The sequence below is a fragment of the Amblyomma maculatum genome, chromosome 5 (assembly GCF_055883805.1).
Source record: "Amblyomma maculatum isolate TAMU_Amacu chromosome 5, ASM5588380v1, whole genome shotgun sequence".
Classification (NCBI taxonomy): Eukaryota; Metazoa; Arthropoda; class Arachnida; order Ixodida; family Ixodidae; genus Amblyomma; species Amblyomma maculatum.
Window position 1 is genome coordinate 48,499,882 of NC_139348.1, and position 16,420 is coordinate 48,516,301.

At 47.4% G+C, this 16,420-nt stretch overlaps 1 protein-coding gene across 6 annotated transcripts in view; it reads left to right on the forward strand.

Annotated features, from left to right (window-relative positions):
- LOC146188269 (uncharacterized) overlaps positions 1-16,420 on the forward strand; it is a 219,207-nt gene that overhangs the window by 122,353 nt on the left and 80,434 nt on the right. For all 6 annotated transcript variants that reach the window (XM_084603714.1, XM_084603717.1, XM_084603715.1 and 3 more), the window contains 3 exons: positions 4,963-5,125; positions 9,780-10,865; positions 11,517-12,268. In XM_084603714.1, coding sequence (XP_084459840.1) covers positions 4,963-5,125; positions 9,780-10,865; positions 11,517-12,268 — 2,001 coding nt within the window. The remainder of the gene's footprint in view (positions 1-4,962; positions 5,126-9,779; positions 10,866-11,516; positions 12,269-16,420) is intronic.

Below are 16,420 nucleotides of genomic sequence, written 5' to 3' on the forward strand. Positions count from 1 at the left end.
GCTTTTCCTGTTTTGAGCTTATCTTTCTGCTCATCTGCGGCCAGCGTTATCACTGTCGCGGCGGGTGCGACCGCTGGCAGTAGCAGTCCCCCGTGCTGGGGAACACGCTAGGCCTACTTCAGGCTCGTACACACGATCGTTCGGCGCACGATTTCCGTCGGCCTGAGCGCGCACAGCCGGGGCAGGGCATCACTTGAGATGATTATTCAACTATTTTTTTTACTTTTTTCACAAATTCTTGCCATGAACGCACCTCGCGGTTCGGAACCAAGCGCGGCCGGCGTCACGTCTCCGCCGTCTCCCCGCGGCTCGGGCGCGCCTAGCAGATGCCGTCAGCCAGCTCCACCAATGCGGGGACGCCTTATCGTCACGTGCACCCCGAAAGCCAATGGGATTGCAAATGCCACGTTTTCTTTTTTTGCTATTTTTTATGCGACCAATGGGCGAATGTAAACAGCAGAGGCGTCAATTTGAAGACGAAAGGCGGCTCTTTCGAATGAGACCAAGATGGCTACGGTGCCGCGCACAAAATGGGAGCTACGCCTCGCGAAAAATGGTTGTTTCGAGGGTCGTTTTCGGCCCAAATTTGGGCGACATCGATTATATAAATTGGCATTGTGACTAAAATACCGACCCTAGAGATGAAAAACTTAGCAGATAGGTAGATAAAGAGCTACTGATTTCGCAAATCACATTTTCTAAAAAGTGATTTTTTCGCGATTTTTTGGTCCGCAAGACCCGTGTCCCCCCTTAACACTGTGAAACAAAACACGGACTATGAGGACATCTTAGTGGTAGGCTTAAGAGTAATTCATACCGTATGAAGTTCACTTTGGCAGCTCATGAGCGTGTGTTGTGCCTTCATCTAAATGCAACCATGATGGCTGGCATCAAACGTGTGACCTTTGTAGCAGCAGCCAAACCTGAAAGGTGGTGAAAGGAAATGCTAGCATTGTCCTTGTGGTGCACTGCAGAAATTTTGCACTTAAAAAACAAGGGAGTTATGCGAGCTTGCATTTGATTAATTATTCAAATGGGCATGGTGCTTTTGTTGCGTACAAAATGTGTTGGGGTCGTCACGCCTGTGATGCTTACCAGTAATGCTGTCTAATCTGAAACCCAGCCAGGGGTGCTCTGAATAGAGAAGCTTTTGCTCTGTTCTGGAGTGACGTGGTCGCCTCGCTCTCTCCCGACATTCGTGACTGTTGGAAAGGCGTAGTCAATGGGAATGCCACTGTTGGAAAGGCGCAGTCAATGGGAACGCCGCTCCCGGGTGATGCAACAGACAGCGTAGCCAGGCCAAAGAATGCCGGTTTATTTTCGGATCAAGGGGTATTATATAGCCAGAGGGGTGAGGGAAAGAAGGAAAGAAAGAATGAAAAGATTGGTGCCGTTGCCGGTTCATAGATGGTGATAGCAGTGACTGGTGGTCACCTATTAGCATGTCAGCACGGGAATGCCCACACAACACGGTGTGAGAAGTGGGATCAGCATAAAAAACTCGTCTGGAACAAGCTCTCAACGACTGTCAACAGCAGAGAGATGCTCCCAGAAGCAAGCGCCAAGCAGTCCCAGTGGCTAGGCATCACTCTGCAGCTGCCAGACGCATTCGACTTCTGTTACCCGGCAAGTTGGTCTTCGGGGAAGTCTTGCTTAGAGGACTGTTCTGCTGTGTCCGTACTAAGGACCGCTCTGCAAGACATGCAAGTATGTATGCTTCTTCACTGTGTGGGCCCAGAAGCTCGATCGCTGCTAGACACTTTTTCTTTCGACGCTGCTGCCTTATCCTCCTACGACGCAGTTGTCAAATGCTTCAAGCACTTCGTGTATTCCTGTAAGGAACTCTTTGAGTTAACTTGCTTTCACAAGTGCTTTCGACAACCTGATGAGACTGTCGACGCATTTTACGTCAAACTGTTCAAGTTAGTCAAACATTGCAACTACCCGTCACCAGCAGTGGAAGAACGCTTGATCCGCGACAGGTTTGTCGTTGGATTTTTCAACACGTGTCTCTCCGAAAAGCTTTGCCGCTCCCCAAAGCTAACTTTCAAGGAAGCTTGGCGCAAGCTCGTCAATCCGAGAACATGGACAAGGAACACTCACTCACAAAGGCTAGCTTTCAAGGCATGGTCAACATTGACGCTGCAATTCAAAAGTTAATATGCAAATGGTATGGTAAGCACTCATTTTGGTGACATTTGCTGCTACAGGTAGTCGAGGCAGGCCAGATTTGATGCTATGTAATTATGTACTCTTGAGTCACTAGCTAAAGCCAAGTTTGTGGATGTCACAGTCGACAACTACACAGCTAAGTTGAAAGTAGACTCAGGAGCTTAGGTTTCTGCAGTCCCAAGTGACTTCCCCGGAGTCCCTATCAAGCTCGCCAAAGTTGATGCTATTTTGACGGCACAGTGGCCAACTTCTGTGTATATGTCATTGAGTCACTTTGAGTACCTTTACCGCATCTATCAGCCATCCATGCTTTTGAAGTCGGCAAATATTTGGGTGCTGTTGGCACTCCTGAGCCAACACTTAATGTCGCTGTTCCATGGCCTCGGCACTCTCAGAGATGAGTACACCATTGGCTTGAAAGAAGACATACCATTCTAATTTAGAGCACCTTCACAGATACCAATCCCGCTGTGTGCAGTAATTTGGCAAGAATTCGAGAAACTCAAAAGCAACGGCGCCATTCATCGTAACTCCTCCTTGGTGTGCTGGGCTGGTAGTAGTACTGAAAAAGAATGTCCAGTATTTTCTGTGTGTGGACCTGACCCGAAACTGAGTGGTTCTCAGGGAAAGACACATTTGGCCTACTGTTGAGCGAGCTTTTGGTCTCATCGGCAACGCAGTTGTTTTTTCGAAGCTGGAAGCGACTGCAGGCTTCCACCAAGTCAAGCTGTCAGTTCGCTTACATGACGACAACTTTCATCACACCTTTCAATCACTGTGGTTTTTGCTGACTTCCTTTTGGCATCACTTCTGCTCCAGGGTATTTTCAAAAGCACGTGGCTAAGACCCTTGAAGGTCAGGATGGTGCTGTCAATATGATGGATGATAATCTTGTTCTTGGACGTACCCAGCGGCAACATGATCCAAGTGTTGAGCAAGTGCTGTCTCGTCTTACAACTGCTGGTATCACCTTGAACAAAGGCACGTCTTGTTTTGGCATCTAAGAAGTCTCCTTCCTAGGTGTCGTCGTCTCAGTACAAGGCATCAAGCTAGACCCAGGCAAGATCGATTGAGTCCATGCATCGATCTTCCAGCTCGGCTGGCCAAAAAAGTCGAAGCTTCACGCGTCAAGGTATGAATCAGTGAAAGATGAACTTTTTGTTTGTGATGGTCTTCTTCTCAGAGGCACTCACCTCCTGATCCCCTCAGCAATGAGGCCAGTATTCTTGACGCTTCTGCATGAAGGACATCAGAGCATCAGTCGCACCCACTATCTCGCTCGTGAATCTGTATGGTGGCCTGGCATAATAGCGAAGATCACCTATCTCGTGACCAGCCGTGAATGGTGCACCCTTGAAAGAATTCAGCGGAACCACTTCTTCCTACAAACCTCTCTGGTCGTCCCTGGGAAGTTCTGGGCATGGACATCTTTCACTCTAACTCTCAAACCTTGATGGCAGTGGACTACTAATACCGATTCTCGGAGGTGGTGGTTCTGAAAAGTACAACAGTTCTGGTTGTCATTGAGGTGCTCAAACGCCTGTTCGTTCATCATGGGGTACACCAGCGGGTAAAGTCTAACAGTGTTCTGTGTTTTTATTCACAATAATTTGTTGCATTTTCTGCATCCTACACTTTTGACCACATCACCAGTAGCCCCCATTACCCACAGTCTAATGGAAAGGCGGAGAAAATGATCCGGACTGTGAAAGACATCGTCCATAAGGTGAAAGACCCTCACATGGCCCTCCACAGCTTTAGGGATACACCTAGCATGAATGGCATCAGCGTGGCTCAGCTCCTTCTGGGAAAGCAAATGAGAACTCGAATCCCAAAGCTGGATAAAAAGCTTCGTCCACACTGGCCTGCAAGGGAGAAGGTAGCACTCAGAGGTGACTCTTACAAGAAAATGATTACGAAAGACCTAACCAATGTCATAGGGCCAGGGATCTGCATTACTTCAGTCTGGTGAACAGGTCTGGGTTCAAACTGACCAGGTGTGTGCCGTCCAAGGTCCTTTGTCATTGAATCGGAGCAAGGAATGACTGCAGCGGAATCATCGTCATATTCCTTTTATAATGACAGCAGCAATCCCTCCTCCAGCCTCACTGACCACCACAAGTGGCAGCAGCACCTTATCCACTGCCTGCAACAACAGGACGTTCACATTATGGTGATAATATTGTGATTACCTATAGCGGGTGCCATGTTGTACCAACGGACCGCTTGAACTTGCCACTGAGGGGGAGATGTTTGGTTCGCCACCTATTGAGTTAACATTGGCACTCTTTAAACTGAAGCCCAGCCGGGGGTGCTCTGAATAAGCAGTTTTGTGTATGTCTGGGGCGGCTGATTGCCTTGCTCTCTCACTCAGCCTTCGTGGCCTGTGATCGCTTTTTGGCACAAGAGCACGGGAATACACATGTATCAAAATGTTCTCGCTCAAACCTGTGGAATTTAAGCCATTGCAGCATATTTATGTTTGGGCACTTCAATTCAGTTCAGTCGTGTCCGACTCTTCGTGACCCTATGGACCATGTCGCGCCACGCGTTTGGGCACTTAGGGAAGCCTAAAAACCTTTCCGAGGGACCAAATTATTTAAGACCAAAAGCTAGTGCATTTACAACTACAGCTTTAGTGGGGAGTTATGAAGGCAAAATGGTTCCTTAAGGACTCAGTTTCAGTACTGTCAGTTTAGAAAAAAAGCTTTTATTTGCGAACAATTTTGAAAATGCTGAAGCTGAAAGCTAGGACTTCTTCAGCAGTGATGCCTTGCTAACATACTGCAGGGCACCAGTGTCGTCACATCAGCCATGCACCCTCTGGTGCACCCATGCAACTGGGCAGACACCTGAGCTGCAATGCGAGCGGTGCCTATGCTTTTTCCATCCTATTTGCATCGGAGTGAAGAGAAGCGATCCAGCCGTCTTGAAAGGATGTGTCATATGTAAGGTAAGTGCACAAGAACCGAACACTGCTCCCTCATATTGAGGAACTGTTAGAGGGGTTTAATTGATGGAAATGGATTATCACAAACGTCAAAACCTCAGCATTGCACCGCGTAATGTGGGAGAACCGTCCATATTGAAAGGGTTTAATGCAAGGAAATGAGCTACCTCAAACATTGAAAGATCACTGCACTCATTAGTAAGGAGGAACCCTCCATGTTGACGGCATTTATGTGAAAAAACAAAAACAAATTACCACAAACATCAAAACACCAGCCCTTCTCCCCCGTGTGGAGAAGGGATTTAATGCAAGGAAATTACCACATATTTCAAAAGATCAGCACTGCACCCCTTAGTATGGGGGCACTCTCTATATTTAATAAGATTTACTGCAAGGAATCGAATTACCAGAAATGTCAAATCATGAGCATTGCTCTCCATGTGAGGGAGAACCCTCCATGTTGAAAGCATTGATGCAAGAAAATGAATTGCCGCAAACGCAACAGCTCTGCACTCTTCCTTCTAGCGAAGGGGAACCTTCCATGTTGGAGGGTTTTAAGGTATAAACATTATGCAAAACTGGTGCCCCTTACACTGACTGCACGCGTGTCCACCATGTTGGGGATTCTGATACTGCAACAGCATTATGACTGTAGAGGATAGTGATGTGCAAGTTGGAGTTTATGGTCATTTAAGGTACACAAAAATTGCTGCGGGCCTTGACGTACACAAAAAGGGGCTATGGATAACCAGGGAAGCAAACTGAAGGGGCTAGCGTTGTAGTTTTTATTAATGAGCAGCATTGCTTGGTTCAGGTGCGACAAATACGGAATGTGTGTGAACAGATGCTGAATATTGTAGTCACATGTATTATATCAATGGATAGCTTAAGTTGAGTACAATCGCACTGAACGTTTTGTATATCCTAATTATTTACTACTAAGTAGTTAATTATAACTAAAGTTAAAGCTACACTACATCGTCATATCACTGAAACACTTATATCGAGTATGACTGCAGTACACTAATTGCAGTTCATAGTTAGCTGCTAATTAGCTAAATGGAATTAATAACATTGTCATTATTTTTAGGCTATGTGGAGCTATATATCATTGAAAAGTTCTCGATAAGTAGAACCCAAAATCGAATGCTAAACCATGCAAAAATCATGTCAAACTGATAAAACCGCGCATTCATCGAGCAAACTATTATCAACCTCGACTAAAAACCCAACGGATGTGAAACAGTAGAACATGATACTCGTTAGCAGCACGCGAGGAGACAAGCACCCCAGCAGTTTTTTTTCTAGCTAGGTTCATAATATGACGTCAGCGGAAATGGGTACCAGATGTTGAGTTTTTTTCAAGTAGTAATTTATTCACAGAAGTTATCATAGAAAAACGTGTTAAAGTGAGCTGTTTGCTTATCTTGTAATTTTCCAAGAAGCACTCCATGATCTGCTAGCAGTTAGTGTGAAGTGCATCAGCCAGATACTAGTTTCTCATGTGGGACTATAGTTTTGCACCTGGCGCTTCAACTTCATGTACCCATTTTTGTGTCCTTAACGCTTTGTCTTACAAATTGTTTTGTTGGTGAAGTGTCACAGGGGAACAGGTCCGGAGGAGACCTTCAGTTAGAACAGTGCACGCAGTAAGCGGCATAAATCTGTCATGCACCACTTGTGGTCGCCTGTTTGGTCTTCGCATATTTTACGAAGATCGAATCTTCCAAGCATAATTGTCCAAGCGATGATGTGAACCCATAGTGCAGCATCGGCAGTCATGGTTAGGCTGCCACTCTGCCGATCATCTGCTACCGTGGCATCGAAATACAAGCAGCAGTGCAAATTATCAAGCAATTTTTAGCGTGTCCAAGCTACATCAGGGCTGTGAGGCGTGCAGTAGTGGAGGGCTGCAGGTTAATTTTGAGCACCTGAGAATGTATAATGTGCACCGAAATCTCGACACAAGGGCATTTTAAATTTTACTTCCACACACAAAAAAAATGGCCGCTATGGTCAGGACTGAGTGTGCATCGTTTGGCTCAGCAGCACAAGGTCATTGGTCAGCCTTAAGCACTAGCAAACAGTAAGTTTCCTCAAGGTGCACTTGTAATTAAGTGTGTGATCGCGATATGGCATCGTACACTCAATGGGGTGCAGAGCTCACTTTAATCTACACGATAACATCATTGACGCAAAAAGAAAACAAACAGAGGCTAACGATTGAAGAGTGGGGGTCTGACATCTCAAATTGAAGATATTCTTATTCTAGGGCATTTCTTCATCGTTAACGCAAGGCACCGGTGTGAATTGCTTCGCTGCCGCGGTGCCACTCCGATTGCATTTTCAGCCATAATAGATACCCTCAAAGCCGGTCGGAAGCGTGGAAACCACAGAAAAATTCACGGATCATTGTTGGTCATTATGTCTCTCTTAACCCTTTGAGGAAAGAAGCTAACAGTCGGCGATGCCAAGGAAAGCGTTGGGGATGGTACTTTTATGTCTTTTTTTTTTTTAATGTTTAATTGGATAATAACAGAGATTAGTAATGTAATCTGTTTAGGGGAAAGATAATTAAACACAAAGTAGAAGAAAAAACAACGTGCCAATGGTGGGAACCGAACCCACGACCTCCGAATAACGCGTCCGGTGCTCTTCCAACTGAGCTACATCTGCCGCTGTGTACCCTGCTACTTTCCTGGGTATTTATGTCGTCTGTATACGAACCTTGAGAGTGTTCACCAGCGCCACCCTCAGCCAAGGCGGCCGACGTGGAACGTCCTTTGTTACCGCCAGCGTCACATAGAACGTGATCAAGAGCAAGGGCGAAAGCTGTGCTAGAACTTTCTTACGCTACCTATGGCTTCAAGACTGCCAGAACCGAGACCCCCGTAAGCTACAAGCAGATCAATTAAGGGGAACTGAGGGTGCTCGTTATAATACATGAAGGAAAGAAGCTAACAGTCGGCGAGGCCAAGGAAAGCGTTGGGGATGGTACTTTTATGTCTTTTTTTTTTAATGTTTACTTGGATAATCACAGAGATTAGTAATGTAATCTGTTTAGGGGAAAGATAATTAAACACAAAGTAGAAGAAAAAACAACGTGCCGATGGTGGGAACCGAACCCACGACCTCCGAATAACGCGTCCGGTGCTCTTCCAACTGAGCTACATCAGCCGCTGTCCCCCCTGCTACTTTCTTGGGTATTTATGTTGTCTGTATACGAACCTTCAGAGTGTTCACCAGTGCCACCCTCAGCCCTTTGAGGGTTTTTGCAGTACACATACGGTGGCAGTTTTCTTTCCCACATGGTCTTTGCCGTACGGGAATGGTTTCAATCCTCTGTTCAAAATTTCACGCCCTAACAACGATGCGATTGGACTGGAATTTTTCGTGCATGTCGCATCAACAGCCTTAAGTCATGCGCATCTGCAGTGATGGTCTGCCGCGTGCCAGCGCGTTACGTTTGCAAGCCATGCGCATGCAGGAATGAGAGGGGAACCCGTGGGAATGGGAGAGGTGAAGACCGCGATAGAGCGAAGCGCAAGGGTGTGCTTCTGTAGGTGTGCCCATTCTTCTGCCGAGCTATCTCTCTCCTTCCTCTCTTTCCTGGCCTTTGTTTCCAGCAGGATGCGCTACGCATGCGTCAAGCCGGCTCAGCCCGTGGTAGACAGAACGTCGGACGCATTCTCCAGCGTGTGCTATGAACCCACTGCATGGGGCAGAAGCGGCAGGCTTTTTTTTTTTGTGAGAGTCGTCCATCCTTGCACCTGTGAATCAACAAAAGCACGCAGTCAGCTGCGATCATGACACTGGCTTTTAGCACCGTTTGCTTCAAACAGCATTTGCAGCTATCAGGCTTTCTAATAATTTTGTTGCAGTCGACTACCCCTCCCCCCTCCCCAGCACGGCATGATAAATTGAACCAGGCCTGTGCAATCAAGCCATCACGGGCACTCTGCCAAGTTCGCTCCCCCGCCACCGCAGGAGCTATCAAAAGATAAACATGCTGGGACGTTATCGCTGCTCAGCATCTTGATGCGCTGCCAATAAATGAGCTGTGGATGCAACGGCCGAAACAGAGGGACACGCCACTGACCTGCATGCGAAAACGCTCGCGATTTCTGCCGCAGCGACATAAAATGTTTGTTTTGAGCTGTCGCAGCGATGAGAGTGGTGCAGTTCCAACAAGTTGGAAATATTTCACTCTGTAGCTGCCGCTCGTCGCTGGGTTCGCTCAATCGCTTGCATCTGAACCTGCCTTAACGCTTGTTTTTTTCAAATTCGAGGGGGAAAGAGTGGACGATGGGTTAATTACGTGAGTGGGTTGATTATTCGGCAAATACGGTATCATTTTTTATGATCGTAAGAGGCGTTTCAAGCCGATGTTTGTATATCGGATTATCGATATATCGCGATCCCCTTTGAGTTCGATATATCTGGGTTCGACTCTACTGTCCTTGGCAGATTGTTTTGCATTGAAAATATTGGTGCTTTGTTTGTTCCATGCACTTTTATATCTCAAATTGTGTCACTTTTAGATGGTTCACCTTTTTTTCAGTGGAGGCCCTTTGAAAGATGGCTGTCTTGTTTAGCAATTTTATGCAGCACCCTTGAAGGCACTGTCAAATTTATGCATGCTTTGCTTTTGCCGCAGGCATGCACCAAGCTTCCATCCAAGTCTGCACAGATGTCCATTAGCTTGAAGCAGCCCATGCCTTTGGCAACAGTGACTTGTAAAACGAACAGCAATCTTGTTGCTACTTCACTGCCCATGATAAGTACTACACAGGAAGTGTCAGTGTTTCAGCCAGCTGTTGCACCATTTTTAACCTGCTCCTCATTTTCTGGACCTTCGTCATCTGCACCAGTGAAGCTTAGTGCGGCAAGCAGTGCCTTTTCCACGAACTCAACGAACACCAGCTCTGTGCCTGTAGTTCACCTTGGTCCAGACAGTGATTCTGCACCCCAGCAGCAACCTCTGTTCACTTCCAACCCAGTGGCACCCACAGCAGGGAGAGAAGCACCCCGAGGGCCTGCCAGGGGTCTGTCTCAACTGGCACCGGCACCACCAAGCCCAGCTGTGCCTTCAGCTGCCAACAGTAAATACCCACAGCCGCCTAGCTCAGCTAATGGACCGGACGTTATGGTACGCCCGAATAAGTATTATACCATCCGCGTGGTGCAGAAGCAGGGTTCCATCAGCGAAGAAGCATTAAAGTCTGTTGTCAGCCAGCTGGTTCAGAATTACCCTGAAGAACTTGAGAGGATTACCAGTGGTGGGCAGAATGTCATATTAAAGTTACAGCCTGCACAGCAGCAGCAACAGCACTTACTGTTGAAGCCAGCAGCTGCAGGTGGTGCGCCTCTTCTGCAGGGCATGGTCCGAACTGTGATTGGGGCAAGCGGCGACACTGGGTCGCAGCGCCTTACAAGTGCACAACCACTTAAAAAGAGCTCTCATTTTGTGCCAAAGATAGAACCACACTCAGCCGAAAAGCTGCCTCGGCAATTTCCTGGAAATGCAGCGCCAGCAGCAGTGGGAGGTGGTGACAACGCGGCCATAGTGACGTCATCGAACACTACACTGGCAGTTACTAGTGTCACAAATGTTGGTAGTGGATCCCAGCTCACGGCTACAAATTCAGCTGAAATGGGCCCTCGAACTGTGGTGAAAGTGGAACCAAACACAAAGTCGGTGCCTTCTGTTGAGGAGACGGATATCATTCATGTGATGGTCGAGGTGAGTCTGCATTGGTGTTACTCTTGTGTGCTTTTGTTTTTTCTTAATGCACAGTTCTTCTGATAGGCTGCCAGTCAGAGCTCAGGTTTTCATTATTTATTGATGGTCATATGATCAGCACATGGGCTCGGACTAGAGGTGTACGAGTGTCAACTTTCTAGGCCTGAGGCAAATGCAGATGACAAAAATTAGTTGCTGAAATATCAGTGCAGGTAGTTCAAAGTAACGAGAAATCATATTTCTGCAAAACATTGACGTAAAAATAACATATGAGCAGAACTGATTTACCTGCAAAACTTAATGGGCATTAAATTGGGAAGCAGTACCTATAAAAATGTTTTTGTAGCCAAATACTAGAAGCTTTAATATGAACCTCAATTATTTGAACTTTACTACTTGCTCTGGCGAAGCTCCATATAAGTCTATGAATAAAAAAGCCTGTTAATTCAGACAGTAGTCTGTTCACCACAGATAATTCAAAGTATGTGCTGCCGTATCTGCCGTATGGCCGTTAACATGGAATGCAAACAAAAATATTTTGTTGACTTTGTTAAAGGGAAACTGGATATTTGTTGGAGACTACAGGTTGTGCCCCAGACTTTCTGTAGTTGAAGCAGTGCAAGCATTCCCCCTCTCTTTTTCCTTTTTCAGGAAGAAACTCATGTTGGTAGCGCATCAAGTTCTCTGTATGGAGGCTCGTCAAGTCACAAGCCTGTAGTTGAGCCTATCATAGGCAAGGACAAACCCCCTACACTTCATCCTGTGCCTCCTGCGCCAGGATGTTCCTTGGTTATCTCTTCATCATATTCGCTGGCTGATGGCGAAGCTTCTGAAGGCCACAATTTGTCATCTCCCACAGAACTAGACGGCAAACAGGAAGCGCCAAAATCCGATTCGGGCCAGGCATATGTGGTCGTCGCTAAACAAACTTGTTCAGTTGATGGAAGTGAAAGTTTGGATGTTAAATTGGCATACGAGATTGAGCAGGCTTTTCCGGCTGCATCGCATCAAGTGCCATCACTGGGAGATGTCAGTGCTTTGCATCCTTGTCCTCCTGCCATTTCCAGAAGCACTGCCATCAGCGCTGCTTTTGTGCAACCAACTAATTTTGAACAGAGGGAGACAAAAGACAAGACTCCAGCAAGCAATGCCACCAGCAGTGGTAGTGATGCGCCAGTTAGGAGCAACGCAGCAGCGCTGCCGCAACCGTCTGCCACTTCGATGTGGCTAAGTTGTGGTGGCCGACTAACATGTGTTTGTGATGAGCCAGACAGCATCAATGCTAACACAGTAGTGCCAGATCACCATATTTTGGGCTTTGCCTCGAATATGCAGAATTCCCTTGATACGGTCACATTGCTGACTACAATCTTCAAGTGGCTCCCAACGACGACTTTGTGCAAGTAAGTACAGTTGCTCATTTTTCAGACAGTGTAGTGCAATGCTCATTCAAAGAACGCGTCAGGGTAGAGTTTTTCCTTATTTAAATGGCAGAGACTGGTTTCTGCTAATATGGGGATTATGAACCTTGCACGTGGCTGTTTCATTGAGCACTCATTTTCGTTTTCTTGTTTTTGGTTGAAGTATGCTCATTAAGCCTGCAATTTTTGCCCTTGAACTCTGGCTTATAAACTAATTCTCAGTTACAATGTGTCTAAAATCACAAGTATGGACCTATTGAAAAAAAGGTTTAGGGTATGCAAATATCGAACTGGAAGGGGATGATGAAATGGTTGATCATTTGAAATGCAAAAATTGGCTTGACACTTTTTGCGATATCAGCACTGTATTCACTTGCATAATGGACCCTAGCCCCTTGTTGCCACTGAGATGTGAAAAAAAGGTCGTTAGCATGACCTATTTGGCACCGTAATTGTCACAGTCCATAGCAAATTCCTTGGCAGCGAGCAAAGATGCTGCGTGACTATAACGTCGCAGCATGTTTTAGATCCTGCGGTGGGGTGGACTTGGCAGTGCCAAGTCCACTCCACCTGGTCGAAGAAGGCGGTTGAAGGGGCAAAGAGGTGTGACAAAAGGGTGTTGGAGAACTACGATGTGATATATGTTCGTTCGTAGACTGGTCAGGAGAAGTCAATGGAGAATAGGGGCGACAGAGCTCGTCATTGTTATAAGACTGTTGAGGAGGGTTTGGTACCCATCGTCATGTCGGAGGTTGCCATAGCTTGCACACGTGTCTCGCAGCTGTCGGCGACAGAGACGTGTAATGTGGCCGTGGATGCCGCAATAATCAAACTGGACAAGGTGGGAGTGGTCGCCAAGCACCATACAATAGTGGTCTCGAAGACAGGCGGAGACGCTGCATTGAACAGGTGCAGGGTGGACAGGACAGGTAGCTGCAGTAGCAGGTAGTGAAGCAATCTCAGTGTACGGCGGGATGTAGGATGAGGCTGGGGTTTCTGAAGCCATGGGACGAGTAAAGGAACAGGGTGCGCACAGATCCTTGAAAATCCTTGAATTTGAAAATTTCGTTTTCAACGCGCTTGAAAATCCTGGAATTTTTGGTGCTTCTTGAAAATCCTTTAATTCCTAGCGTACTACACGCAAATGGTTATTAATCAGGAAAAAAAATTGCCGACGATTATGTTCCTAATGCAAAATTTGAGCGCAGTACATTAGGTGTTTCAGCTTTTCGATACATTGAGGCAAAGAATTCGAACAAGACGTGTGTACAATCACAGACAAGTTTTTATTTTTCACACATATTCCTTCAAGAAACACTCCACTAACTGTTCTTGACGGTCATGAAGGAAGTTTTGTGGATCGGGAGGTCGCGGAAGGTGGCGCATGGGCCCATAGGAACGTTGCGCGGCAAAGAAATAACAGCGACTGACTGAGGCCGCTAGCAAGTCAAGTCAACGTGGCTGTTCGTTTTGGCTTGGGACGCATGCACCGTGATCTGCTGACGCCGAGCTGGCGCTTCGGCAACTGGAGAGCATCGCCGCCACACAGAAAGAGGGGGGGAGGGTGGTGGGAGGAGTGCACGCAGCATATGGAGAACACGGGGAAGGGGGAGAGGGTACACGTAGCAACCAACGGTGGCGGGAGCGCGTGCGCCCTGGTTGCGGAGCTGGTTACAAAGGACAACGCCTGCGACACTGACAACGTGAAACGCAGGAACGGGCACCAAAGAGCTGCGCTGTAAAACGCGGTTAAAATATTTGTATTTTCAATATTGTGTTTCAGTATCTGCATCTCAGGCGTAAAAAATCAGTTTGTGCTAATATAGCCGCCGTTGCGCGACAGCCACACTGGAGCCACTCTCTCTGAAGCCAACTTGAGCCAATGCAACCAAATTCGATTTTGGCGCTTTATTATGGTGTGGTAATGGCATCGCATTTTTATGTTGGTTCTGCACCCGACTTGTTGCAGCTGAAGCATCTGACTGCAAAGAAAATGCCTGGGAAATGCAAATTTCAATGCGCGTGGCTTCACAACGATGCTTACAAAGACTCGATTGAACCAACGGCGAAGTAGCTTCTCGGAGAGTCCTCGACAGCGCACTGGTGTTCACACCCATACAAGATCGCCAGGTTGGTAGTGAACGTCTCGGTGTCGGAGGTTGTACCGATTGGCATCGCGGTGTTGTTGATGTGAATACGGCACCGTGCGAGCTGGCACGCTTCTTCGGTCCGCATAGGCGTTGGTGGCATCGTCGCCGTGACTTATGGGTAGCATAGCGTCCAACATTGGGGTGACGGGACGACCGTAGACTAGCTGGAATGGCGCAAGACGCGTCGTCTCCTGTTCAGCTGTATTGTATGCAAACGTTGCACACGGAAGAACTTCATCCCGCGTGCGATGTTCAACGTTGATGTACATGGAAATCATATCTGCAAGTGTTCTATTGAGGCGTTCAGTCAGCCCGTTTGTTTGCGGATGGTAAGCAGTAGTCCTACGATGACTTGTGTGGGTAAGACTGAAGAGAGCCTGCATTAGTTCGGCCAGAAAGGCGTTACCGCGGTCAGTAATAATAACCGATGGGGCACCGTGGCGCAGTACGATGGTCTTGAGAAAAAACTGGGCTACCTCAACAACAGATGCACGGGAAAGGGGCTGTGTCCTCGGCATATCGCGTTAAGTAGTCCATCGCCACTGCTATCCATCTGTTCCCTGATGCGGACGCTGGGAAAGGGCCCAGAAGATCCATGCCCACTTGATGGAAAGGGGCTGTTGGCGGAGGTATCGGCTGAAGAAGCCCTGCAGGCTTCAGCGGAGGTGTCTTTTGCCGCTGGCAATCTCGGCATTTTCTCGTGTAGTGCTGTACTGAAGGCAGCAACTTAGGCCAATAGTACTTTTTTCAAATGCGTACTAAGTTTCGCGTGACTCCTAAATGACCAGCCAAAGGCTCATCGTGGCATGCGTGCAAGATTTCAGGCCGGAGGTCAGACGGAACAACGAAAAGAAAGTTTTCCTCGTTGGACTGAAAGTTTCTCTTATATAGGACGGGATTGCAAATGCTGTAGGAGGATATAACCTGTGCAAAAGCACGTGGGACAGCTACATCAAGGCCTTCAAGATGCTCAATAAGCGGGCGTAAACCGGGGTCAGCCCGTTAACGCTGGGCCATGTCAGTGGCCGCGACTACAGCAAGAAACGGGAAATCATCGTCTTCACTGTCGGTAGGGGCAGCATCAACTGGTGCACGCGACAAGCAATCTGCATTGTCATGCTTACGGCCACACTTGTATACAACCGTAATGTCGTACTCTTGGAGACGAAGGCTCCACCTTGCAAACCGTCCAGAGGGGTCTTTGAGGTTGGCTAGCCAGCATAACGAATGGTGGTCGCTCACAGCCCTGAAAGATAGGGTCGGAACTTAGTTATCGCCCAAGCTATTGCAAGACATTCCTTTTCTGTGGTTGAGTAATTTGCCTGCTTTTGAAAGAGAGCGACTGGCGTAAGCAATAACTTTCTCAGTGGCATTTTGCCACTGAATCAGAACGGCACCGAGTCCAAAATTACTGGCAGCGGTACGAATATCCGTAGCAGCGTTTTCATCAAAATGGGCAAGTATCGGGGTGGCCTGCAGTCGCCAGCGTAACTCGTTGAAGGCATCCTCTTGATCTTCTTGCCACGCAAAGAGCATTGTCTCGAGTAAGAAGCGTAAGAGGCTCGGCAATCGCTGAAAAATTCTCAACAAAACGCCTGTAATAGGCACAAAGCCCCAAAAACCTTCTAACTGATTTTTGTCAGTTGGGAGCGGGAAGTTTTCCACAGCAGCAGTCTTGGTGGGATCTGGTTTCACGCCCTCAGCACTAATAACATGGCCAAGAAAGCTGAGCTCCTGGAATCTGAAATGGCATTTCTGCGGTTTTATCATCAGTTGGGCTGAACGCAGCACCTTTAGTACCATTCACAGCCGGTCGAGGTGCTCCTCAAAACTAGACTCGAAAATGACGTCGTCTAGGTACACTAGGCACGCTTGCCACTTCAGTCCAGAGAGAAAGGTGTCCATCATTCGTTGGAAGGTTACTGGCGCAGAACAGAGACCGAAAGGAAGCACTTTAAATTTATAAAGGCTGTTCGGGGTGATG